The sequence below is a fragment of the Sus scrofa genome, chromosome 8 (assembly GCF_000003025.6).
Source record: "Sus scrofa isolate TJ Tabasco breed Duroc chromosome 8, Sscrofa11.1, whole genome shotgun sequence".
Classification (NCBI taxonomy): Eukaryota; Metazoa; Chordata; class Mammalia; order Artiodactyla; family Suidae; genus Sus; species Sus scrofa.
This window is the reverse complement of record NC_010450.4, coordinates 110,069,465-110,097,202: the sequence shown is the minus strand read 5'-3', so window position 1 is coordinate 110,097,202 and position 27,738 is coordinate 110,069,465. Positions and strand designations below refer to the sequence as shown.

Genomic DNA, 27,738 nt, shown 5'->3' with positions numbered 1-27,738 from the left:
TGATTCAATCCCTAGCCTAGGAACCTCCATATGCTGTGGTGTGGCCCTGAAAGGAATCAAAAAAATTAATAAGATCTATAAGACGAACTTGAAGCCTTAAGGTAAACCTAGTTTTTCTTTTACTTTTCTACTTTATTAAAAATTAATTTTAAAAATAATAAGTAGGAGTACCCGTCGTGGCGCAGTGGTTAACGAATCCGACTAGGAACCATGAGGTTGCGGGTTTGATCCCTGCCCTTGCTTAGTGGGTTAAGGATCCGGCGTTGCCATGAGCTGTAGTGTAGGTTGCAGACACGGTTTGGATCCCAGGTTGCTGTGGCTCTGGCGTAGGCCGGTGGCTACAGCTCTGATTCAACCCCTAGCCTGGGAATCTCCATATGCCACGGGAGCAGCCCAAGAAATGGCAAAAAAGAAAAAAAAATAAAAATAAAATAATAAGTAGCCCTGCTATGTTAAAAAACTTCTTTATGATAATTTCATAGTGATAGATAAGGAAACCATCTAGAATAAGGACAGAATATGGAGATCGTTAACCTCCTCATTCAGGAGGCCACAATCTTGCCAATGTGTCCTATGTTATCAACTCAACTGTAATAAAGTTCTTCTTTTAAATTAGCAATATTAAGAGAGACAACAGAATGGTTAGGGCATGGTTCATTTATGACTCCTCCACTTCTGAGCTATGTGAGACTGGCAGGCAAGCAACTTCACCTCTCTGTGCCTCAGTTTCATCATCAGTAAAATAAAAACACAAATAGTAACTAATAGAGTTATAAAGACTAAGTAAGTCGACACAGTTAAAGCATTATCCCTGGTTTATAGTAAGCACTTGAAAAGTTTTCAAAAAACAATCAAAACAGAGTGGTAGGTAAAACGGGTGAAGGGGGTCAAAAGGTACAAACTTCCACTTACAACTAAGTTATGGGGATGTATGTAGAGGATGGTGACTATAATATACTGTACTGTACATTTGAAAGTTGCTGAGACTATATCTTAAAAATCCTCATCACAGAGTTCCCTGGTAGCCTAGCAGATTAAGGCTTGAGTAGCTGCTGTGGTGGAAGTTTGAGCCCTGGCCAGGAATTTCATATGCCATGGGTGCAACAAGAACAACAAAAAATCAAAGCAAATTAAATAGTAGTAACTGACATTTTATAATGCACAAACTAATCACTGTGATGTGGAAATCATTTGACAACGTCTGTTTTCACAACACATCAGCTTATGGACATCTAAAATTTTATCATCTACAGAGTTTTCTTAGCATTCAGTCAAAAGGCAAGAACCCAACTCTTGGACTCTGTAGTCGTCAACCACGTTGCACTTACTTTGTTTCCTACGTGAGTGATCTTCAGAATTCCATCTTGCCATACTTTTGACTTCTTCATCTTTTGATGAGTATATAGGACCTTATTTACAAAAATACAAAGGAAAACATGGTTTCTATTTCCATGCATGAAATGTTTATACCCTTTCTACATACCAAAAAAGTTACGACATTTTTTTATCAAAATAAAAGCACAGATACCATACCACTAACAACAAAACATCTATTAAAAAAAAAGGAAAAAGGAGTTCCCGTCGTGGCTCAGTGGTTAACGAATCCGACTAGGAACCATGAGATTGCGGGTTCGATCCAAGGCCTCACTCAATGGATTAAGGATCCAGCATTGCCATGAGCTGTGGTGTAGGTCGCAGATGCGGCTCAGATCTGGTGTTGCTGTGGCTGTGGTGTAGGCCAGCAGCCGTAGCTCTGATTTGACCCCTGGCCGGGGAATTTCTGTAGATGTGAGTGCAGCCCTAAAAAAAAAAAAAAAAAAAAAAAAAAAAAAAAAGAAACCAAGTAGTAAAAGGCAAGGGAAGGGAGAAAGGAGAGGTAAAAATCTAAGGAAGACACTGAAAAATTAACTGAGCAAGAAAAATAATTTTGAGCTTCCTAGTCATTGGTAGGATGAGAAAAATTATGCAGTTCTCAAAGTCCAGGAGTCCACAGACTCCTGGAGGTGTCTCCCTTGAGACTTTTCGGGGTCTATGAAGGAAAAACTATTTTCATGATGTATTTGCCTTTCAATCTCATTCCTTTGGTCATGCTTAGCGGTGGCTCCTAGGGTTATATGCATCCAATATTGCAATATTCAATTTCAGATTGAATGAAGAATCAATGTCTGAGAATCTAGCTGTTTTCTATTATGTCAAATGTTAAAGGGATTTGCAAAAAATGTTCAGCATTGCTACACCTTACAATGTTCTTTTCCACTGTTACTGTTTTTGGAAAGTAACTTTTCATTAAAAATGTAATTTATGGGAGTTCCCTTTTGGCACAGTGGGTTAAGGATCCTGCCTTGTCACTGCAGTGGCTTCAGCTGCTGCTGTGGCAAAGGTTCAGTCCTTGGCCCAGGAACTTCCATATGCTGTGGTCTCAGCCAAAAAACCTAAGTAATTTATGTTAAATGGAATGGTTTTATTGTTTTTTAGCAAATTAATAAACATTTAAAAATTTTCCATTATAATTTCTAATATGAAAGACATGAATAAATATAAGCCCCATAATCAAAAATTCTTGGGCGATTCTGCTGTGGCATGGTGGATTAAGGATCCGGTGTTGCCTCAGCTATAGTGTAGGTCACAGCTGCAGCTCAGATTCAATTCCTGGCCTGGCAACTTCCATATGCCGTGGGTGTGGCCATTAAAAAAAAATCTTTGGGGTCCTCGATAATTTTTAAGAACATAAAAGAGTCCTGAGTCCAAATAGGCTAAGAACAGCTGACCTAGATAGAAGAGGCATGCCAGTCCTCTGAGAAAAAAAATTGTTCCAAGGAACTCTGAATAACCAACGTTGCAAGAGAGAATACAGGGCAATATTTAAGACACACATACTTATACTAAAAAATTATTCACTGTTTATCTGAAAAGTTATTTTGCTAAATCTGACAAAACATTTGTGAAGTGTGGAAGAAAACAGGAATTAGTGAAAAACGGTGAGACTTACAATAAATTCCTGGCTTTCCATTGTTTCTTCTGAAATTATATATAGTCAGGTCTCCGGAGAATAATCAGTGGTCATACAACTATTTATACCACCTAAAATGAAAAATGACAAAAAATATCAACATTGATGAACAGAGTAAGTATCAAATACAATTCTTCCCCACAAACTCTTGACCAGAGAGAGGCATTTAAGTGTTCTGAGATTATTTTACTACAAAGATAAACAACATGGGTGTAATCAAATTATCTGCCACTGAGAATAAAATAGTCGACACCACCCTGTGGAAAAATAACTGCCAAGTAAAGAGAAACCTAATTAAAATATATAAAATAATTAGTAGGATCTCAACATTTTTCCAGATACTATAAAAATGCGTCAGGAAATATGATCCCCACCCCTTGGTTCCTTATAGAAAGAACATCAATTTTTAAACTTTTCTGAATTGCTACAATCCCCACAAGATGGCTCCCTTGCGCTGCGAATTTTTGCTTTTACATATTACACAGTAGCTAAAACCAAGTATACATTATAGTACCTCTCCAGAAAAACCCTTTCAGCATCATTGCAATGAGTACTGCAGTTTCCCTATACTATTGGATAGAACTGTTACCATATGCAAATGTGGAAATCAAAAATCACTGACAGTGAAATGAAGAAGCAAACAGAGATGCCAAAGAAAATTATTATGTTTTTTCATAAACCACTGCCTCAGATCCCTGGACCAACAGCATTGGCACCACCTGAAAACTAATTAGAAATTCAAATTATTGAGTCCCCCTGCCCCCCGACTTGTTAAATCATAAAATCTGGGGTTGCGGCCCAATAGCCTGTAATTTAACAAGTCCTGCAGGTGACAGAGATAGGTTCTTAAGTTTGAAACCTAGGAGGATTCAATAAAGCTACCATTTGTCATTCTGGATTGAATTCATCCTTTATGCATACAAAACATACAAAAATGGGCCACCTACTAATTATAAATTACATATGTTTAGTACTTACTGTGTACCAGACATTGTGCTAGGCCAAGAAACTAAAATGAACAAAATACTATTCCTAGTCTCAAATAATTTTCAGTATAGCAGGGTAATAACAGTAATTACGATAAAATAAAGCAGGGTTAAGCACAGGATAGGCACCTAAGTTGGTCCAGGGCATCAAACAATGCTTCCTGAAGGACATGTCTAAACTGTAAAATAACCATTAACCAAGGAAAAAGGCCAGGGACGATTATTTCCAAATAGAAATCAACATGCACAAAGGCCTGTGGAAGTTACAGCAAGGCATAATCCAGGAGTTCTAGTAATTCAAGTGTCAGATAGTGAGTTGTGAGATATAAGACTGAAAAAGTGAGCAGTAACAGGATGCAAAGGGTCTTCCATTTTATGCTAAGTAATATGTACTTTCTATAAGGACAGTAGGAAGCCAAGGCAGGATTTTTTTTTGGTCTTTTCTAGGGCCGCACCCGCGGCACATGGAGGTTCCCAGGTGAGGGGTCTAATCAGAGCTGTAGCCGACGGCCTACCCCAGAGCCACAGCAACGCCGGATTCTTAACCCACTGAGTGAGGCCAGGGATGGAACCCACAAACTCATGGGTCCCAGTTGGATTCGTTAACCACGGCGCCACGACAGGAACTCCAAGGCAGGATTTTAAGAATAAGATTACACATGTGACTTGGGTTTTACAAAGATTCCTCTGGCCACCAAATAGAGAAAGGATGGGGTAAGGGGTTGGCAAATGATATGAAAACTTGCCCTATGACATAGTTCATAGGACATGACCTAGACCTACAGAGGCACTGCCTTTCAGAAATGTGACTCCCAGATTTCCCGGCATGGCTCAGTGGAAACAAATCCGACTAGGAACGATGAGGTTGCGAGTTCGATTCCTGGCCTCGCTCAGTGGGTCAAGGATCCAGCGTTGTCATGAGCTGTGGTGTAGGTTGCAGATGCGGCTGGGATCTGGTGTTGCTGTGGTGTGGGCTGGCAGCTGTAGCTCCGATTAGACCCCTGGCCTGGGAACCTCCATATGCCACAGGTGTGGCCCTAAAAAGCAAAAAAAAAAGAAACCCAAAAATAAAACAAAACAAAACTCCTATATCCTATACCCCTCCCCTCCAGCCCACAGGATTGCTAGATGCCTAATGAATGTCAAGAAGATAATGGAGAGATCCAGAGAAACATATTCACTCACTGCTGCTTATACAGCACCATATCTCTAGCCACAGAATAAGTTAGATATCCTATACACATAGATGAGACTACATGGTGTCAACATAATATTTGGCATGCGGCAGTTATTAACATTAGATCTCTTTAATAATAATAGTTATTACTTATTCAGCGCAATTATATGCTAGATACTGTTAAAATGCTTAAAATGTTCATACCTTATGGTATAGATATTTTAGTATTGATTTTACAAAAAGAAAACTGAGATATATAACAGATGAATAACTTGCCTAAGACCATAAAGTAAATAAATGGCAGATTCAGAATTCAAAACTAAGTAGTCTAAATTTTGGAGCTCACATTTGCATATGACTATTTACCTAATACCTACTGTGTCAGGCAGGAATGGGACTAGATACTTTATATATAATATTTATCAGTCTCATAACCCTGAATAGTAGTTATTATCATCACAATTTACAGATTAGGAATCCAGTATTTACTAATTTAGGATTACTTTTAGGCTGTCTAGGAATTACAAAATAAATTCCCCCATTGTTTTCCTAAATTAGAAATATTATACGTGAGATTTAAATTTAAAAGGAACTGAGAAGGAGTTCCCGTGGTGGCTCAGTGGTTAACAAATCTGACTAGCATCCTTGAGGTCTCAGTTCTATCCCTGGCCTTGCTGAGTGGGTTAAGGATCCTGTGTTGCCCTGGGCAGTGGTGTAGGTTGTAGACTTGGCTTGGATCCTGTGTTGCTATGGCTGTGGCTTAGGACAGCTGCTACAGCTCTGATTCAGCCCCTAGCCTGGGAACCTCCATATGCCGTGGATGAGGCCCTAAAAAGAAAAGAAAACAAAAAAAAAAAGGAACTGAGAAGGTCCAAAGATTCATAAATGGAAAATTAAGATTATAGGATTAGCAGTTTTCGTTGTGGCTCAGCAGATTAAGAACCTGACCTTGTCTCAATGAGGATGCTGGATTCCATCCCTGGACTCACTCAGTGGGTTGCAACCTGCAGAGTACGTCGCAGATGTGGCTCAGATCCGGTGTTGCCCTGGCTCTGGATAGGCTCCAGCTGCAACTCCGATTCATTCAACTCCTAGTCCAGGAACTTCCATAGGCTGCAGGTGTGCTGGAAAAAGAAAAAAATTATAGGATTAAACCTTAAAAAAAAATCTAACTTGATCTTAAAATACTTAAGAGGTGTATTTGCCACAGTCAAAAGTGAGTCAATAGGAAAAATGTTTTCAGCCAGCAGCATCATATATATGAGATGCAAAGATAAAAATGCTGAAAATCTTCATCTCTCCTCATCTGTGAAACAATTCAAATGTTGACATATCTATAATGGGTGAAAACTTCATGTTCAAAAAGTTTTTGGCATAGAGACCCCAGATGTTCTGTGATAATTACATAAGTACAAAAATGCGTATCTTCATACATATACATAAGGTGTTACGCTGTTTCATTGATATATATATATATATATATTCAGTGTTTTCACTAAAAAATGAACTATTCTTTTGCTAAGTTTGACGAGATGTTTTTGGTCCTGTTGTTTTGGAACAGGCCGGATCTTTCGAATCCCTAAATAGTTCACAGATGTAAGAGTTTAAGAGTCACGAATCATATACCCTGTTAAGAAACCACCCTGTGCAGATAAGTAAAAGCCCATATTTCATTTGAGAACACTAATTACCATAATCCTGTGTAACCAAATGACAATGGAGAATTGACCCTTCGTCAGTCCTAAAAAGAAACAGCAAAACCGTCTTTGGTTCTCACATGTATGCGGGAACTGCAAAGCAGAGATTGGAGAAGGCGAGGAAGACGGGGCACCAATTATTGCAAGTTGTTCGACCAAGCTGTGAGCCAATCCTGTTCCACACGGTATCCTTATCGTCCGCTTCTGGCGGAGCAAACTTCTTCGTCCAGTCGCGCCAAAATCAGCGACACCGCCTCTCGCCTCTTACTCCCCAGAAACCCCGGGAAACAGCTCATTTCACCCGGCCATTGCACAAAATCCACTTTCGAATCTCTCCCGCGAAAAGCCCTTGACGTCATCAACTCGCGACCACACCAAATCAAGACCCACTATTTAGCCCGCCCACCACTGCCCCAACCAGAACTGCCGTTTTCAAACCGCCAATCAAATTCTTTGCTGGATGCGAGCCTCTGAGGCGGCCGCGATCTCCGAGGCCCCGCCCCCATGCCGAGCCAGCCCACGCCTGTGACGTCTACGACGGACGCACAGCCTCTGGGCCTGTCTTTTCCGAGGCGTAGCGAAGGACGGTGTCGCTCATCCTATGACGCGGAAACAACCACGACTCTAAGGATCGGGAGACGGGAAGGATTGAAGGACGCAGTCTCTGGCCCTACTCTATTTTGGGAATTGGACGGAGTAAGTTCTAAGTGGACTATGGGGTTGCCCTGGCTAGGTGAGATCTAAAGTCCTCAGTGCTTTTTCATGCAGTCCATTCTATCATCTGTCGTCCTTCTCGCCCTGCCCCCTCCCACGAGTCCATCACTTCGCCTGTCCTAGTTCTCTCTGCGCACGCGCAAAAGTCCTCTGGCAGTCTTTGTAGTTCCAATCCTCAGTGGTTGGGGGCGCTTGTTGTCCGATGTTGGCAGGTTTAGGGCAGCCCCGCATTTTCTGCTTCCACGCGGAAGGACGAGAGGGTAAATAGCTTTGCTTCGCAGGTTTGCCTTTTGGTGGCAGGAGGCTAACGAATGTGAGAGTTTGTAATTTAAAATTAAGTCATTTTCTCGTTTAGAACTTTGCGCCTTGTCATTCGAAGAACTAAAAGTCCAATTAGGGAAAAGAGCCAACAAGTAAGAACTAAATAGTGTATGAGTGCACTAATAAATACGTAAGGGAAAATAGATGAGGCCATTAATTAGGGAACACGTGGTAGTGGAAAGCTGCAGAGAGTAAAATGCCATTTAACCTGAGCTTTAAAAATTGAATAGGAGTTTATAAAGCAAGGAAGATGAGAAGACTCATTTAAAGCAAAGGCATGGAGACAAAGTGTGTGGGTATCGCTAAATAGTCAACTGTGACTAGTGTTTCTTAACCTTTATGGCATCCATTTACTTGTTAAAAAAATCTGTCGTTGATGGGGGAAAAAAATGTAATGTATACATGTAAGGATAACTTGATCCCCTTGCTGTACAGTGGGAAAAAAAAAAAAAATCTATCATTGAGCCTCCCAGGAAAATGCATGTATATATTAAACCATTTTGCTATAATTTTTTTGAAAGAAAAGGTGTGAAAGACATTGAAGTGGCCAAGAAAAAAATAAAACTAGATGTCTTGTCTAGCTTACTCTTCCAGGTTATCTCTGTCTTTCATTGTCACTTAATTTGTACAAGAGTCATAATTTTACCTTTTCATTAAAATTTATCTTTTAAAATTTTCCTGGGATTCACAAGAAATCTTAAAACCCACCTCAAATTCCATAGACTGCAGATTAAGAGTTCCTGAGTCAGAGCATTGACTGCATGGTGACAGGTTGCAAGAGTTTCTACTAAAAGGTAGGCAGTGTGGAAGTCAAGCATACCTGAGCTTGCTTACTTACCTAGCTTTAGCCAAGTTACTTAACCTTTGAACCTTCATATAAAGGAGTTAAAAGAAACAACCCAAAGGGGTTGTGAGGATTAAAACCCTGTATGTAAAGTAACGGCATTGTTACACAGTAACTTTTATTCTTTGCTAAAGCCCATGAAGTCCCTTGGTTTATTTAACAGTTTTTTTTAAATATATATATGTATATATTCAGTTATAAGAAGATGCTAAGGAATTTCTAATGTTGAAAGTTTTAACATCAGGATCACAAAATTAGATCTGTTTTAGACATGTTACACAGCTTCTGTGAAGAATGGATGACTTCTAGAACAATTTATAAACTGTTTCTATTATGGGGACAGTAGTTGTGGAAAACGTTAGATGGAGCTAAAAGGCCTTTCGCAGGTTGAATTGGTAGGACTTAATGACAGATTGGCAAATGATAAAATGATAATAATGGTTCCAAATTACTGAGTGTGCACTATATAGCAGCCATGTTTAGTGTTTTATTTACATTATTTTGATGAATTCTTACAACAAGCTATTAGGTAGGTCTAATTTTAATAAACATTTTATAGACCTCAGAAAGATGAGGTAATTTGCTCAAGATCCATACAGCTAGTAAATAGCTTGATTGGCTAAGTAGAATATGTCATCCTTAAATAAAGTGAGGATGGTGAGAACAGACATGGGTAGGAAAAATAAAAGTTTGATTTGAAATGTATGGGTGACAGTAGACACATTTGTTACCATTCATAAGACATTGAGAAAGTAAACTGAAGATAAAAATTATAGCAGAAGTGCTTCCGTGTACTTCCTGATCTTCCGCAGCTATTGTGTAGGGAAGCTAACTTGTCCTATAGCTTGTTATTTTCTATTTGATGCATGTCTTCCTCTAAAATGAAGGTATATTTGGTAATCTACAGAATATATGTTTAAGATCGAAAATTACAGATAAGTGTTATTCATAGCAGGCAAGATTTTCTGAACTTAATTCTTCAAGCCACCAAAAAATCCTTAGGAAAAGGAAAGGAGACTATTTATGCTGAGATGTGAGAATGATCAGAAAAATCTAATTTCTGGGAGAATTGTGATTTTTGTGCTTATGCAGTTCTGTCCACTATTTTCTTAGATGATGGCTTTGACAATGAAAAGAATTAGAGAGCTGCTAACCTGCCCTTTATAATTTGTAGTTTTTCAGAAGGGAAAGTTAGATCCTGCTGTAGTGACAATCAGAGCTACATTTGTATCTTCTTTATAATCCCATAATGCTGCCTCTTTACAAAATAACTTGAAATGCTTGACACTTTACAGTTTATTAGATCCTTTTAGATTTTAACCAACAAATGCTGAGGTTGTGATCAAGCTGGAGTCCCTGCATTCACAGTATTTATATTCTAGTGAGGCAGATGAGCAATAAAATTATAATTCCAGGTAGGGATGAAAGCATGTAAGTATAGAAAGTGGTGACCTAGAGGGTGTGTGGGGTTAAGGTTGGCAGGAAGGGGTATTTTAGACTGGGTGAAAGAGAAAGCCCCTATGAGGAAGTGACAATCGGTAGTTCTTGTTGTGGCTGAGTGGTAACGAACCAGACTGATATCTTACATGAGGATGCTGGTTCTATCCCTGGCCCTGCTCGGTGGGTTAAGGATCTAGTATTGCCATGAGTTGCCATGTAGGCCATAGACGTAGCTCGTATCCTGTGTTGCTGTGGCTGTGGGGTAGGCTGGCAGCTGCAGCTCCAAATCAACCCCTAGCTGGGGAACTTCCATATGCTGTGGGTGCAGCCCTAAAAAAAGAAAAGAAAAAGAAATAGAAAATGAGTGACATTTGCAGAGACCTGAAGAACAAGGAAGTTATCCTTACAGGTGTGACAGGGAGGCTAGGGAGCAGCAGGAGCAAAAGCCTTGCAATGGGAATGGCCTTACTTAGCATGTTGAAGGTGGTTTGTTGTGGTTGAAATGAGCCCAACTGGAAGAAGATGTAAGTGATGAAGGACATTAGAGCGAGATCACCTGGCCAGATGGAATAAGGCCTGTAGGCCACGGTAAGAATTTCGGATTTTTTTTTCTTTTCTTTTTAGGTCTGCACCTGCGGCATATGGAAGTTCCCAGGCTGTGAGTCAAATCCCAGCAGCATCTGCAACTTATGCCGCAGTTTCCAGCAACGGCGGATCCTTAACCCACTGGGAGAAGCCAGGGATCTAACCCAGATCTTCATGGACACTGCGTCGGGTTCTTAACCCGATAAGCCATGGCAGGAACTCCAGAATTTTGGATTTTATTCCGAATATGGTAAGAAACCTGGGGAGGATTTTGTTCAAGAGAGTGATATTTTGTTTACCTGTTTAAATGATTATTCTGGCTGCTACCTGGAAACTTGACAATAATGGAAGAAAAGTATCAGCCAGCACGTATTAGGGTGTGTTTATGGAAGTTAACGCAGGATTTGGTGATGGTTTGGAGCAGGTGATTGTTATGGAAGAAATGAAGATGTACACCCTTCGTGTTCAGGATGTAAAGGTACAGCTAACAGAAATACTAATGGGAGTTCCCATTGTGGCACAGTGGTTAACGAATCCGACTAGGAACCATGAGGTTGCGGGTTCGATCCCTGCCCTTGCTCAGTGGGTTAAAGATCCAGCGTTGCTGTGAGCTGTGGTGAAGGTTGCAGACGCAGCTCGGATCCTGTGTTGCTGTGGCTCTGGCGTAGGCCGGTGGCTCCAGCTCCGATACAACCCCTAGCCTGGGAACTTCCATATGCTGCTGGAGCGGCCCAAGAAATAGCAAAAAGACAAAAAAAAAAAAAAAAAAAAAAAAAGAAATACTAATGAAGTGGCTGTGGGGTATAAGGAAAGAAGAATTAAGGAGAATTCTGGTGTTTTTGCCCTCAGCCATTTTGTCGCTGGTGTTTTGAGATGGAGAAAATTAGGCAACGAATAGGTTTTTTTAACATTTGAGAGTTCAGTTTGCACCATTTTAAGCTTAAGATATACTTTTTTTTTTTTTTTTTCCTTTAGGGCCGCCCCAGCGGCATATGGAGGTTCCCAGGCTAAGTGGTCAAATCGGAGCTGCAGCTGCTGGCCTATGCCACAGCCGTGCCAGATCGGAGCCACATCTGTGACCTACACCTCAGCTCGCAGCAACACCAGATCCTCAACCCCCTGAGTGAGACCAGGGATCAAACCCAAAACCTCATGGTTCCGAGTCAGATTCCTTTCCACTGTGCCACAACAGGAGCTCCTGGAAAAGAGATTTATGAAACCAAGCCAAGGAGCTTGAAGCCAGAGACCCTCCTAAAGGATGTCTGTGTAGATGAGAAGAGAGCTCGGATTGAAAGCAATCCTAGGCAGCAGGTAGAGGTAGAGCAGAGTAGGGGGGACCAGAAAAAAAGGAATTGAAAGGGAAGAAAGCGCTCCCGGAAGCCAAATGAAGGCAGTGTTAGTGAGGGAGTAACGACAGCAAGTGCTACAGAAAGGTAATGTGTAATAGGAGATAGACTGTTTCATAGTTTTTCGTAGGGTGGTGGGAAGGAAAGCCTGCCAGGATGGGTTGAGGTGAAAGTGTGACATGAGGAATGTGGTAATGCAACACTAATTACACTTGATTGTTTTCTAATGATTAATTTTGACCTGTAGTTCCATTTTATGAGGTACACTAGTAGCAACAGCTAAACAAATACTTCATTACTTGTATATTTTTAAAATTGGTGCTTGGGTGATCAGCAAGGAGCCTATTCTAAAAATGCCAAAATTCTCCTCCTATTGGTGAGAATGCATATCTGGTTGGGGATTTGAAATGCATAATAGCTTTGTACCATGTTACTGAATATCACTTTGAGACACATTATTTCCGTTGCTGTCTGCAAGCATCACTATTGGCAGTGACAGATTCTAGCCAACGGACTCAGGAGACACAAATAGGCTTTAATCTATAACTGTTTACAGAACTTTAAAGGCTACAGGGCAGAAGATACTTAGGGACAGAGTCCCAGGCCCAGCACTAACCCAAATCCACTGATTTCCTCCCAGCTGCCCCTTATCTACAGCAGATGTGTATGGCATTTACAGATAAAGGCAAAGGTGTGTGGGGCACCTTGATATATATGTAAAAGCTTTAGCCCTTTTGCCTGCATATCTCTTATGTCCTTATGTCGTCCTGGTCACAGGCCCAAGGCCAGCATACCAAATGATAGCAGCTCCCACCCCCAGTGCAATGGGAGACAGTAAGATATGTCTAAACTCTTGTTTCCCAGGAGATTGTTATGGGAGACAGGTTATTCTTTTTAGTGATTACTGTGTATTAGGGCGGGGGGTGATGGGTAAGCATTTTAGGCAGTTGTAAGTGCAATGGAGAAAAAAATAAGGTGGGGGAGATAAAAGCATCCAGAAATTGCATTTTTAAATAATGCAGTGGCCAGTACTTCAACTAGTTATAAGCTCAAAAAGCCCACCTTAAGAGTAAAGGAAGTGTCCAAGTTTCCTTAATTTTTACATTTTGGCTTTTTACATTTTGGCTTTGCTAACTTAAACCTTGATTGAGATTGCTTTTTAAGGTAAAAGCAAAGCCAAGTGAGAATTAGTGTCGTCGAAGAGCTTAGAAAACAAAACCTAAAAAACACAAGGGCAATGAAAATTTCCACAGCTGATGGTGAAACTCTGCTCTCTAGGAGTTCCTGTTGTGGGAATCCGACTAGTATCCCTGGCCTTGCTCAGGTGGTTAAGGATCCAGCACTGCTGAGCTGTGGTCACATTTGCTGCTTGGATCCTACACCTGGGAACTGACTGTCACAGGTGCGCGTATTTTCCTATATTGCTGAATTGCTTCTGATTTACAGGAATGGAAACAAAAAGTGGAAATCTAGAAAAAGCAATGGAAGAGGAAAGCACTGAAAAGAAAAAAGAAGTAGAAAAAAAGAAACGGTCTCGAGTTAAACAGGTGCTTGCAGATATTGCAAAACAAGTGGACTTCTGGTTTGGAGATGCAAATCTTCACAAGGATAGATTTCTCCGAGAGCAAATAGAAAAATCTAGAGATGGATGTAAGTTTGTTTCTATAATAACTGACCTAACTTAAAAAGTGTCCAATAACAAAGTATAACTTTTACTATTTAGGACCCACTTTTTAAATGATTACTCTTCCCGTCATTGCTGGTTTACAGTTTTGTCAGTTAAGGTGACCGGGTCAGTCTTTTTCCCATTGTTATATAGCAGGGTCTCATTACAAAGGAAATAGTTTAAACTGTTTTGCATAGGGTAGAAGGCAGAATTCAGACAAGCATTTACTCAAAAACACCCGTTTAAAAGGGAAAAAATGTCAAATTCGTGTTAGTATTTAATGAGAAAAAAATATTTTGTTTATTCACTTGTTTTCATTAGATGTTGATATATCACTTCTTGTGTCATTCAACAAAATGAAAAAATTAACCACTGATCGGAAGCTAATAGCCAGAGCATTGAAAAGTTCCGCTGTTGTGGAGGTAAGAATTGTTACAACTTATTTATGTCACATGATATTGTATTATTTATTAACCTTATATACTGTTTTAAAGCTGGATTTAGAAGGCACCAGAATTAGGAGAAAAAAGCCTCTGGGCGAAAGACCGAAAGATGAGGATGAGCGGACAGTGTATGTGGTAAGCCTGGAAAGAAAGCTCAGAGCTGTCCCCAAAGAACCGAAACATTTTTAATATTCAGTTATTAAAAGTAAAAATTTATTTATTATTTAATATCTACTTTGATTTACCATAGGAGTTATTGCCCAAAAATGTTAATCACAGCTGGATTGAAAGAGTGTTTGGAAAATGTGGAAACGTTGTTTATATAAGTATTCCACATTATAAATCTACTGGAGACCCAAAGGGATTTGCCTTTGTGGAATTTGAAACAAAAGAACAAGCAGCAAAAGCTATTGAGGTAGGTCCAGAACCTAAAACAAAAAGAGAAAGAAAATTACCAAGGGTTTTAAACAGTAACAAAAAAAATTCTGCATCATTTCATTTCAGTTTCTTAATAACCCACCAGAAGAAGCACCTAGAAAACCTGGTATATTTCCCAAAACCGTGAAAAATAAGCCCATTCCTACCCTTAGGGTGGCCGGTAAGTTGGTATTTTTAAAGTAGATATAGTTGAAGTAAAATGATGGCAAGGTAAACTAAAACTAATGCTACAATTTTTACAGAAGAAAAGAAAAAGAAAAAGAAGAAGAAAGGCCGAATGAAGAAAGAAGACAACATCCAGACCAAAGACTCAAATACAGACACTACTAGCAAGGACACTGTCGATAAAGTAAAAAGATCGAGGACCACATCTGAGGGCTCAGAAGTAGAGGTTACCGAACCCCAAAAGCCACCCTCGAAGAAAAAGAAAAAACGGGAACGAGCTGAAGTGTCTGGCTTACCTTTAGTCAAAGCAGGGAAAAGGAAGAGAAGTAGCTCCGAAGATGCAGATTGCCTAACTCCAAAATCAAAAATTAAAAAAATGGCTCAGAAAGACAACATGATAAAAGAAGCTTCTGAAGTTTGCCAAGAAAACAAAGGTAGGTATTTCGAGCTTTAAAGTTAGGATTAGATAAATGAGGCTTTCTCTTCACTTTTATTATATGTCTTATTTCTCTTTCATTTAGAATTAGAAATTTCTACTGAAGAGGAGAAGGATACTGGAGATACGAAAGACGGATCCCTCTTGAAAGCCAAAAGAAAGCATAAGAAGAAACATAAAGAGAGGCATAAAATGGGAGAAGAGGTCATACCTCTACGAGTATTATCGAAGTAAGTCAGCGGCAAAACACGCTCCCGTCGGCAGTTGCCACACCCCATCACCATTGCTAAAGTGCAATTCCAGTTTGTATTGAACAGAGTTGCATATTAGCAACAGTCATGGCCTGTAGCCAGTATCTGTGCTCAAGCTGGTGTAACACTCTTGAAGTTTCAAAAAGGAACCACCGCACTAAAACATGGAAGCACTTATTTTTTTTCATCAATTCACAGCAAGTGGCTCCATGTTAAAGTAGAGGGTGTTCCTTAGCACATTGCAGGGGACAGCTTGAAAGTACCAGAGACCAGCAGTTCAGTGACGTTTCCTTTAAGTTAAAATGTAAAAGTAAGACTTACCATCACTAAAACATGGAAGCACTTACTTTTAGAGTTTGAAAGCAAGTACATCCACGTTTAAGTGGTGGGGAGCCCGGTCTCGGGGAGGAGAGCAGTGGGAAATCATGATCATCCCTTCTCCTGTAAAGGGAATTTAGAAAATAAACTGGGATCAGAACAAACGTGTCGGTTTGGAGACACCTCCACTGAAACATGGAAGCACTTACTTTAGTTTTAGACAGCAGGTACCCCCATGTTAAAGCAAAGGGGATCCCCTTGGCTTCTTGAAATTAGAAAAGATATCTGCGTGCGGAAGCATAATTTGGATTCACTTCTACTAAAACATGGAAGCACTTACTTTAAAACTCACAGAAAGCACTCCCATGTTAAAGTTAAAGGGAGTCCATGTCATCGGGGTGAGAAATAAGTAGGAGAAAGGAAATGGCATACCTTTTAGAAGTTTTTCTTAACCTTCTGGGATTACAGTTTCCTAGGAGTCCAGTTTTCCTGTAGAAGGTTAAAAGGCTGGGACTTTGGGCACTTGTATTTATACTATTCTTAACTCCGGGATTCCTTTTGCCTTTTTATCTCAGAGAATCATTACAAGAGCTCTTTGTTATTCTAATGTATCAGCTCTCAGGGAATGTATGGTCCTGGGTGGGTCTGGATGCCTTTTTTTTTTTTTTTTTTTTTTTGAAGTATACACATGTCAATGTTAACAGCTAAAACCATTACCACAGATATCCTCCTCTTTAAAAAAAAAAAAAAAAAAAAATCCCCTATCTGCTTGTTTGATGGCATAGATTAGGGTAACAATGAGTGCTCCTGCCGGGCTGGAGAGCCATTGTGTTTCTGTCTGGAGGAGCTCTAGCTGTTTGAAGAAACATCTACATGTTAAATGTATGTAAATAAATAAATTGCTTCCATGGGGTGTTTTTTTCTTCTTAGAAATTCTTTTAGACTCAAGTAAATGGTGAGGAATGTTATCTCTCAAATTGGAAGCAGTTTAACAAATCATCTTTAAATTTTAATTTCTCATTCTCCCCTCTCCAGAGCTGACTGACTTTAGTAAATGTTACTTGTTAGTTAATTTAATACTTTTATTTCCATAAATTCAAATATTTGGAACATACTCAAGAATTCAGATGGCAAATAGGAAACATTTAATCTAAATGTTGGGGCAAAGGGAACTTTGCTTGTTTCCCAGATGGCCTTAGAACTCAGGATACGTGTTTAAAGAAAGATGGGGAGAAGAAGTGGTTGTAAGTCACACAGCGAATGTCTGTATTTAGATATTTACTTTTTATTTAATGATCTGTTGTCACATTACAGGTTTTTTTTGTTGTTCCAGGAGTGAATGGATGGATTTAAAAAAGAGTATTTAGCACTGCAAAAAGCCAGCATGGCTTCTTTAAAAAAAGAATATCCCAAATAAAATCAGAATCGGAAATGGAAACAGACCATGGAGTACCTAATAAGTTGGAGATGAAAAATGAAAAAAGTAAACATCACTAATGTATTTTTGTAGCACTATATTGTACTTATACTAAAATGCTCTTTTTGATTTATTATAGTATAAACTTCAGCTTTAAAAACTTAATTATGCAATGATGGTTATTAGAACAGTTACTGATTTGTCAAGTTGTCCAGGTGTGTTATTTATTTCTAGTATAAGAAAATTTGAGGAGTTCCCGTCATGGCTCAGTGGTTAATGAATCCGACTAGGAACCATGAGGTTGTGGGTTCGATCCCTGGCCTTGCTCAGTGGGTTAAGGATCCAGCGTTGGCATAAGCTGTGGTGTAGGTCACAGACGCGGCTTGGATACCGCTCTGGCCAGTGGCTACAGCTCTGATTCGACCCCTAGCCTGGGAACCTCCATATGCCGTGGGAGCAGCCCTAGAAATGGCAAAAAGACAAAAAAAATATATATATATATTTGAATGCCTTTTTTTTGGTCTAGTAGTAAGTGCCTACTTTATGAATTGAGCAAGTTTGTGCAAAGGTCATCACTTCTCACCTGTCATTTCATTCCTTGGTATTAACTACAAGCAGGAACAAATTAAAATAAGATTTTCATGAAATCTTCAACATCAGGAATATATATATATATATATATATTTTTTTTTTTTTTTTTTTTTTTTTTGCTATTTCTTGGGCCGCTCCCAGGGCATATGGAGATTCCCAGGCTAGGGGTCCAATCGGAGCTGTACCCACTGGCCTACACCAGAGCCACAGCAACGCGGGATCCGAGCCGCGTTTGCAACCTACACCACAGCCCATGGCAACGCCGGATCGTTAACCCACTGAGCAAGGGCAGGGACCGAACCCGCAACCTCATGGTTCCTAGTCGGATAGGTTAACCACTGCGCCACGTCGGGAACTCCAATATCAGGATATATTTAAATTTCTATAAGTTGAAAATAGAAATTTTCACATTTCCACTGTAATTTATATAGAATATTCATAAATATTATCCTATGCATGTTTATTTTCTTTTTATATTGAGTAAAGCACTTTAATACTTGGTTCAGTGAAAAGGGGCATTTTTTTTAAGCTTTTTCAAATGCTCTCAATAGTAAAAAGTTTGCACTTATAGTAATAAAAATTTTTGTATTTCATGGTAATCTGCAGTAAGTAGTAAGACTTACAACATAGTAACTTTAAATCAGGCTGAAAAACCTTTATTGCTATTCGAAAGTGGGCCTCCTAAGTGCTAAATGATTAAATGTAAAGGATTCTTCCTGGTCTTTTTCTTTTCACATCTGCAGCAAACGGTGAAGAGTGTTGTCCCCAGGAGAAGGTTAATGCAACAGGACCTCAGTTTGTGAGCGGTGTGATTGTGAAGATCCTTAGCACCGAGCCTCTACCTGGCAGGAAACAAGTCAGGGTAATAATGCTTTTGAATCTCCAGGATAGTTGTCTTCCTTTTCTCTTAAAGACTAAGCCTTATGAAAATGTTCTGAACGTGGAAAATGAAGCCAATCAAATTAGAGTTTGTTCTCTTGTGGTAAACTGTTTGTTGGGTTTGATTCCACAATAGCCCTTAGGTTTGACCTGAGGCAAATTCTAAAGATGGAAATTCCTCACTGGATCAAATTTAAAGTGTACATAGTTTAATGCTTTTATCGGAAGACTACAGTTTGTGCTTATTTTTTTCAGTGTTCCTAATGGTCATTGTATAGTTGTATGAGAAAACCATCCTATAGTCATTATTAACTAAAAGAGCAGATAAAGTAAAATGCTTTCCCAGTATTCATTTTTTTAGGAAAATACTTATTGCTACAACTTTTTAATAGATTTCAACTACATTAGAGTTGGTCTGAAATTCTTTTTTGTTTTCTTTTTTTTTTTTTAGGGCCCCAGATGTGACATGTGGATGTTCCCAGGCTAGGGGTTGAATCAGAGCTGCAGCTGCCAGCCACAGCCACAGCAGTGCCAGATCCAAGCTGCATTTGCAACATTACACTGCAGTTTATGGCAACACTGGGTCCTTAACCCTCTGAGTGGGGGCTGGGGATTGAATCAAGTCCTCATGGATACTAGTCAGGTTCGTTCCTGCTGAGCCACAACAGGAACTCCTGAAGTTATTTTTAAAACAAAATTGTAGTCATCTGTTTGTCTAGTTTGCAGCTAACTAGAGAATTTGTAATTTTTTTTTCAGGTGAGCGTTTAGCTTTCAATAGATATCTTAAAGATTTTGTGACTTGAAGTCAGTACTGTTTTGGAATAATAGCAATAATATGCATGTACTTTTCACTTATGATGTTTTTTGTTTTTTTTTTTAAATATTTTTAAATTGCCACTCCCACAGCATATGGAAGTTCCTAGGCCAGGGATTGAATCTGAGCCACACCTGTGGCAACACTGCATCCTTTAACCCTCTTCGATGACCCCAGGAATCGAACCCATACCTCCTCAGGACCTGAGCTGCTACAGTTGGATTCTTAACCCACCGCACCACAGCAGAAACTCCTAGTTTATTTTAAGTTTTATTGAAGTATAGTTAATTTACAAGGCTGTAATAACTTCTGCTCTATAACAAAGTGACTTCTGGTTTATTTTTATCTTAAAAAATCTTTGTAGGAATTGAAATTTTTTTCTCAAAGAAATGCAGGGTTTTTGGAGAAAATAGCCTTTATTTAATATATATATATTTTTTGTTGTTGTTGGCCACCCACAGGCATAGGGAGCTCCAGGCCAGGGATCAGATCTGAGTCACAGCTGCAGCAACGCCGGATCCTTACCCGACTGTGTTGGGCCGGAGATTGAACCCTCATCCCAGCACTCCCAAGATGCTGCTGATCCTGTTGGGCTAGAGCAGGAGCTCCACCTTTTTTATTTTATTTTTTTTTAATTTTTTGGTATATTCAATCCATGCCAATTATTTTTCATAGTTGAAACAACTATAGAAAAGTGTATTTTGAATAGCTCTAAAATTTTTACATGCATTTGCAGATAAATCCATAGTTCTACACAGTTTCCACTTCATAGTGTTCTACTCTTTTTTTTTTTTCCACTTTATATAGTTTATCATCTATATCCTTTTGTACCAGCACAGCAATATTTCTTTCTTATTCACATGTTCCTTTGTGTGGGAGTACCCTATTTTATTTACTATGTTTTTTCCCCCTTGGGCCGTGCCTACTCATGCAGAAGTTCCCTGGCCAGGGATCAAACAGGATCTACAGCACGGAGAACTGGATCCTAACCCGCTGCCAATCCATTAACCCACTGCGCCACCAGGGAACTCCCTATTTTATTTACTCTTAAATCTTGTCACCCATTTAGGTGAGAAACTTTCTTTTAAATTATGCAACATGTTCTGTAACATAGCAAGTATATTTGAAGTTATTGTAATGACATTCAGCATCATGTACTATGTTGTTTTGATTTTGCATAGACTCTTACCAGTCATGTATTTTAACTTGCATAGGTTGCTCATTCATCTGTAAGCACTTTTTTTTTTTTTTTTTCTATCGGTGGGGGCCTTACCCGTGGCATGTGGAAGTTCCAGTGCTAGGGATTGAACCTGCGCCACAGCAGTGACAACACCGGATCCTTAGCCTGCCCTGCCACCAGGGAAACCTGTAAGCACTTTCTATCTTAGAAATCCTATCCTAAAATCCTATAGCTGTCACTAACACAGATTTAGATTCTCCCTGCAATATTGATGAGGGATTTGATGAAGTATAGTCTATGGGAATGTAGCTCAAGAGCTTTTACTTGCTGATAAAATACTTAAGCAACCTCTTCTAAACAGGGAGAGTCACACAGCAAGGAAAAATATCACCTCTAATGCTTGCTGTGAGAGCTTATTCCGAGATTTATATTACCAGCTTGCATTCAGTAGTTTGGTAGCAATATAGAATTTCAGATAAGATAGATAAAAAATTGAGCGTGTAAATGTGGCTGTGGTTAGTCAGATTACAAAAGATTTAACAGAAAAATTACTCAGTTATATGGAATGACTGACATAAGTTTAATTATACTTTTCAGAGCTTTTATTATCTAAATGGTAATTATGTAAATTAACAAATTCTTAGTTTATGGTCACTGAAATCTTAAATAACTGCATTAACCAAGTTAGTAGTTACTTACATTATGCTGGAAAAAAAAACTGGGCTATGATGGCTACTGCTGTCTGTGACTTGCCCATGTGATTATCAGGTTAATTAGTCTTAGAAAGGTTTTAAATCTGAAGATTAGCCTGACATTATAATGGATATTTAGTAAATATCTTTTGAATTGTAGCTATCTATTCTGTCTGATAAATGAATTATAAAACTCTCACTACTACCAATAAATACATTCAGATTTTATCACTTTGTACCTTATTTTTCTTGCTTTATGTCTGAATTTAATGTTGATTAGTTAAGAGAAATGGGAAGATTTGGCAAATCTGTTTCTCTCCAGTTCTTTTAATTTTTCTTCTTCACTGAATTAGCATACATTTATTAAGTGCATATTTTGTGATAGGCAGTATTCCAAGTACTGGGTTAAGACCTAGTCCCTGGCTTAACACGTATGCATAGGTTTTTACTACTTATTCTCTATTATTAACTAAAAGACTTTTCTTACGAAATAATATTTCCAGGTATTGCTCAGTTCTTTCTGTAGTTGAGACTTGAAAAATCTGACACCTAAAAGTAATCTAAATTAGTTGTGTCTTGAAATTTTGGGTTAAAATTAAAGAGGGTGAGGTAGGCAAAATGCTCTTTTTCTTTTTTTTTTTTTTAAGTGGGGAATCTCCAGTTATTTCTTTAGCTTTATAGATGGAAGTTGATGAATTAAGAATTAGTGTGACATTCCTGCATAATTGCTTTGCATACACTGTAGAACCCCCTGTGAGAAAAAAAAAAATGGCTAGGAATGCAGGAATCTTGTTAATTTGCTCTCACAGCAGGCGTTATAGGTGAAACTTTTCCTTGCTGTGTGACTCTCCTTGTTTAGAAGAGGTTCCCTAGGTATTTCATCAGAGAGTAAAAGCTCTTGAGCTGTATTCCCATAGACTACTTGTAAACCTAGATCTTTGTAGGTTTTTTGAAACTATTTTCACCAGTGGTTATAAAATGTTTTACATGTGTTTTAAGTCATAAGTGATTTTGTACAGGTGAGTGGAAACACATCTTCTTTAATCCCTTTTGGGTTTTGTTTTAATTTTACTTTTTATTTTAACTACACTTGGAATTCCTAGATTTGAGGGTTGGGAGGAAGTATTTGTACCTTCTGCTCTATAAATCTTTTTTCCTTATTCAGTATTCCCATTCCAATTAAGATTTTAAGGATGCTGTTGAATGAAAGGAAGTTAGTAGAGTGGATATTAAGTTGGTTCTCAACTTTGTCCAAGTCAATTTTTAAGGGCATTTATATATTTATATGTATTTTAGAAGAAATGTTTGATATAGGATAGTTATTCCTTTTTAATAACATATGGCTTAATTGTATAATACATTTGGATACAATCAGTGGAATAATTTTAGAATTAGAATGAAACTTTTTCGTTATTAATTTTGATCTTTCTAAACTAATTCAGGATACTTTGGCAGCCATCTCAGAAGTTGTTTATGTGGATTTGTTGGAAGGAGATACAGAATGCCATGCTAGATTTAAAACGCCTGAGGATGCACAAGCAGTAATAACTGCGTATACGGAAATTAAAAAGAAACACTGCTGGAAACTCGAGATTCTTTCTGGTAAAACTTTACAAAACCTTCCTTTTTAAACTAATTATTGTTAAGTGATTGTTTTATAATTTCTGGGTTTTTAATACTCTAATATGCAGAAAGTAGAATTATATATAATCAGACAGCTAATCTGGTTCTATTATTGACAGTGTAAAGCCTTAAATGTGTTTCTTTGTATTCTTATGATCAATGATCAGTTTTTTCTTTTGTTTTTTTTTTAAGGTGATCATGAACAGAGGTATTGGCAGAAGATTTTGGTAGATAGGCAAGCCAAACTTAATCAGCCTCGTGAAAAGAGAAGAGGCACTGATAAGGTAATCAATTCATATTTATCTTTTTTATTTCTCTAGATTTTGAATATCCAGAATTAGAATTATTTTCCACACAAGGGAGCACAATTATATATATATATATATATATATATATATTTTTTTTTTTTTTTTTTTTTTAACTAGTGATATAATTTAAATTTCTGGTTGCTTTCTTTGTAGTTTGGTGGTAAATGATTATTTAAAGATTGTCTTGGAGTTCCCATTGTGGCCCAGAGGTACGGAACCCAACTAGTGTCCGTGTAGACTTGGGTTCAATCCTTGGCACTGCTCAGTGGGTTAAGGATCTCGAGTTGCAGTGAGCTGCAGTGTAGGTCGCAGACAAGGCTCAGATGCCCTGTGGCTGTGGCTGTGGCTGTGGTGTATGCCAACAGCTATAGCTCCAATTTGACCCATGGCCTGGGAACTTACATATGCCTTGAGTGTGGCTCTAAAAATCAAAAGTAAATAAATAAAGATTGTCTAAATGGTAAAAACTATTTATTTAGTATGTAGTTTTTAAAGATATGAGCTCTACAGATAAGAATTACAAGCTCTGTATAACATTTCCTATAGCAATGGTAAGCTTTCTTTCGTTTTTGCTAGAATAAGTTGACAAGTGATATAAACAAGCTAAATAAATACATTAAATAATTTAAAGGAAGCCTCTCTTTCAAAAATTTTATTTTAAATGTCACTAATTTTTTCAGATATTTATTGTTGCTAGTGAGCTGTCTCATTTATTCTTTTAAAACAAATTATTATACATGTAAAGGTTAATGCATCCTAATGTGCTTAGAACAAAATCGGGCACATAGTAACTAACATGACTATCAGTTTTTTGGTGTATTTTATAAAAATCAGAAAAATATAAATGTACATCTTTTATGATTGGTTAGCACTTAATCAGTCATTTTTCCTCTGCTCTAGGTTTGATAATCTGGGGTCCTGTTTACAAAATTCCTCTTTCTTAACTTAAAAATCAAGTTTTTTTCATCAGCCTTGCATTGCCTACAAGTAGTGAGATGTAATGATTTGGGGGAGGTTTCCAAGTTGTCTTTGTTAGTTCCATTTCCCTGAATGCGGACTGAATTTGTGATGGGGAGGCCTCCTTCCTTCTTAAGGACTCTTTCAGGTCTGTGAGGTGTTAATTTCAAAGGCTGCTTGAGATTATTTAAATGTTAAAATCTTTAATCCAGAACTCACAACTGAAATGAAGTCACTTTGTTAAATAATATGTCCTTCTAATTGATGTGAAATTTCATTTAAATTGTGTGTGTGTGTACTTTCTTTTTTTTTTTTTTTTTTTTTTTTTTTATTGGCCTCGCTGTAGCATACAAAAGTTCCTGGGCCCAGGATGGATCTGGAGTCAGAGTAGTGACTACACCAGACCCTTAACTCACTGAACCGTCAGGGAAGTCCTACTTAAATTGTATATATTTTTAAAGCTAGAAGTTAGTTTTTTTTTAAATAAAGATTCCATCTCCATAAATTAGTTTTAGGTAGGGAAATAAACATTGACCTAGGGAATTTTGTAAATTCATTTAGAACACAGTGAGTAGCTCTATCACTGAACCAGAGAGTTCTTTAGCTGATTTCATTTACCTCTTAGACCATCCGGCTTATCATTAGCACGATTTATTTGATAAATAATAATATCTGAAAGTATAGAGTCCTAGCTGAAGCTATGGAAATAACTAGTTTACTCATCTCATGAAATGAAAAAACTATACCACACGGAATAGCTTCCCAGAGGAGGTAAGGGTTAAACCATAATTAGTTTACTTTTTTGTTAATTCACTTAATTAATATTTTGGTGCCTGTTTGTGTTCTAGGAACTGGGTAGATCTCCACGAATAATAAAATCCCCTACTTCCTGGAGGCTTACATTTACTATAGGTCAGATGATGACAAGTGCTGAACAGAAAAATCAAATGAAAAGTGTTACAGGTTACCTCAGACAAGGTTGTCTGGGAAGTTAAGTTTGCAAAGGTGACAGTCAGCACACTCTCGGGAAGCAAGCAAGCGAGCCAGGAAAGTTGGGACGCACAGCTTTGCAGTCGGAGACAACATAAAGTGCTGAGGCCTTGAAGGGAGATAATTGGACCAGGAGGCCAGGGTAGCTGGGGTACAGGAAGCCAGCATGTCGGTGATGGAAATGAAGTGTTTAGAAAAAATTAGCAGCAAAACAAGTCTGACATGCCAGACCACCGTTTCCACGGTCGGATTATATTTGGTCCATAGTTGAGCGCAGAAAAAGCACTAAGTAAAAAATCCTTGTTCTTATTTTCACGTTGTGGAGGAGAAGGCTACTGGGGACAGTTTCCTAAGTTCTGGTCAGTTTATACGGAATTAAAGGACAAAGGAATTGGTAAAGAAAAATTTTATTTTCTGTGTATGGCATTTTTACATATAAAAATCAAGTACAGGTTAATTAAGACCTCTGTCAAAAGATCAGTAAGATGCAGGAAAGATCTGCCAAAGGGGTCTCATTCATTCTTTTTTTTTTTTTTCGCCACACCCACGGGGTCGAACCTTCGCCACAGCAGCGGCACAGCAGTGACAACGCCGGATCCTTAACCTGCTGCGCCACCAGGGAACTCTTCATTCAGTCTTGCTAGACCAAATCTTTGGAGTGTACTCTCACTTTGAGCACGTTGGTAAAAATTAGATAACAGCTACTGGAGACACAGTGAGGCTTTTCTCATTTCTTTTTAGCTTTTAAAGTATATTTGAATTTTTTTGTTGTTTTTATCAAAATGGTCTTTCCTTTGCAAAGTACTGATATGTCAGATATTAAGCAGGTAAAGGTGGGGTTCATAAAATTTGTGAAGAGCTATACAGACGTGACAGAGTTTTAAACACTTAACGTTTTGATTCACCTCACTGATGAATAGGCTTCTAGTTTAATCTAGAAGTGTAACCTCCTGCCAATGGCCTCTTATCATCAAACATTTAAAGAAACTATTTTAATGAATACTTATTGGAATCTGTGTTTTTAAGAGAATAAGATTTTAATTTCCTCCAAAACTAGATTCTTTCAGTTTTCTATCAAGAAAGCTTTTGGAATATTTAGACATTTTAAATGGTCATCTTCTGAATTCCACATAATTTCATTTACCTTTAAAATTTTCAAGTATTTATGTAAGAGTTTAGTAAAGTGTAAGTATTCTTAATAGCAGATCCTTATTTTGAATATCTTTCAAATTAAGCAAACCTTTGTGGAGCACTTAACCCAAAATATGCTGTCTCATACAAAGAACATAGGTATTTTTAAGCACCATATAATGACTAAAGATTCCATATCATTTAAGTAGTGTTGTGATAATTAATACTCAAGCCCAGACAGATATGAAACAACTAATAAATATTGGTCCTTAACCCTCCTAAAATGTCAAAACAATTACCATCGTAGAATTTTTTTTTTTTTTTTTAATAATTGAAAGGTTTTTTTAGTACTCTGGAACTAAAGTGAGAGGATTTTAGCTAGTTCAAAGATTTAATATGTATTATATTTAATAAGCCATGATCTAAACAGTTTTCTCTGTAACTGATTTGACCTAAACTTAATTATCTCATTTGTCTAACTCATCACCTTTTTAAAAAATGTTATTCAAGCTAATAGTTATGAAATTTTTTCTAGTCATAATTCTCTTTTTGGTTTTAGGTATCCAGTACATTCTAATTTCTGATTTCTTTTTCTTTAGCTAATCACCAAAGGTGAAAAGATTAGACTCGCAAAGACTCAACAAGCAAGTAAACACATTAGATTTTCTGAATACGATTAAAAGAAATTTTGATTCACTCCCAAGATTTCACTGGATAGTGGAACTCTTAAGAAATTTTTTTTTTTTTATGGTAGTAATGCATATAATGAATGTCTTTCTAAAACCTACATTTAATGAAGAAACAGTTTTGTTCTTTAACTTGTAAATAAGACTTTTCTAGAGACAGGTACATTATATACCATGATTTCCATTAAACATTGTATTTGTTGAAATTATCTGATATAAATCAACCTCAAAGTGATTTAGAAAATAAATGTGTTTTGAACAGTATCCCTAATTTTGTTGTTTTTGTATTATAAAAACAATAACATACTTACAAAAATAATAATACATAAATGAATGGTTTAGGAAAAATGTTTAACATAAAACTCTCACTGTACTTTTGTAGCTTGCTTTTTCCATTTGAAATATCTTTTCATGTTGCTTTATACGGAGATGAATGTGTGATATTTCATTCTGCTCATTGTACTTTATGTTTCTGAGCTTCAGTTGGACAGAGCATATGAACTGTTTCCAATTAAAATAGTAAGTTTTAAAAGTATTGAGTTTGTTTTCATAAATGAAGCTAAACATTTTATTTTGGTTAAACTAAATAAGATGTACCAGATGCTGTGAACAGAGGGGAAAAAAAAAAAATC

The 27,738-nt window shown here is 37.8% G+C and overlaps 2 protein-coding genes across 9 annotated transcripts in view; one reads left to right on the top strand and one right to left on the bottom strand.

Moving 5' to 3' along the window:
* The window catches only part of ZGRF1 (zinc finger GRF-type containing 1), a 78,167-nt gene extending 70,884 nt beyond the window's left edge, over positions 1-7,283 (bottom strand). For 6 of the 8 annotated variants that reach the window (XM_021101661.1, XM_021101665.1, XM_021101666.1 and 3 more), the window contains exons 1-3: positions 6,951-7,283; positions 2,990-3,081; positions 1,329-1,409 (exon numbers count right to left, since the gene is read on the bottom strand). In XM_021101661.1, coding sequence (XP_020957320.1) covers positions 1,329-1,409; positions 2,990-3,010 — 102 coding nt within the window. In that variant the 5' untranslated portion in view covers positions 3,011-3,081; positions 6,951-7,283. Of the gene's footprint in view, positions 1-1,328; positions 1,410-2,989; positions 3,082-6,121; positions 6,184-6,864 lie in introns of those variants that run through there. The other 2 variants (XM_021101662.1, XM_021101663.1) reach the window with 2 other exon arrangements.
* LARP7 (La ribonucleoprotein domain family member 7) lies at positions 7,414-27,638 on the top strand. Its single transcript, NM_001243815.2, is given in 15 exon segments — positions 7,414-7,566; positions 13,567-13,770; positions 14,108-14,208; positions 14,281-14,364; positions 14,480-14,644; positions 14,734-14,827; positions 14,910-15,266; positions 15,354-15,498; positions 17,171-17,192; positions 17,195-17,237; positions 17,240-17,320; positions 18,589-18,707; positions 22,854-23,013; positions 23,227-23,318; positions 27,020-27,638. Coding segments are annotated over 14 exon segments (1,746 nt in total). The 5' UTR covers positions 7,414-7,566; positions 13,567-13,568; the 3' UTR covers positions 27,101-27,638.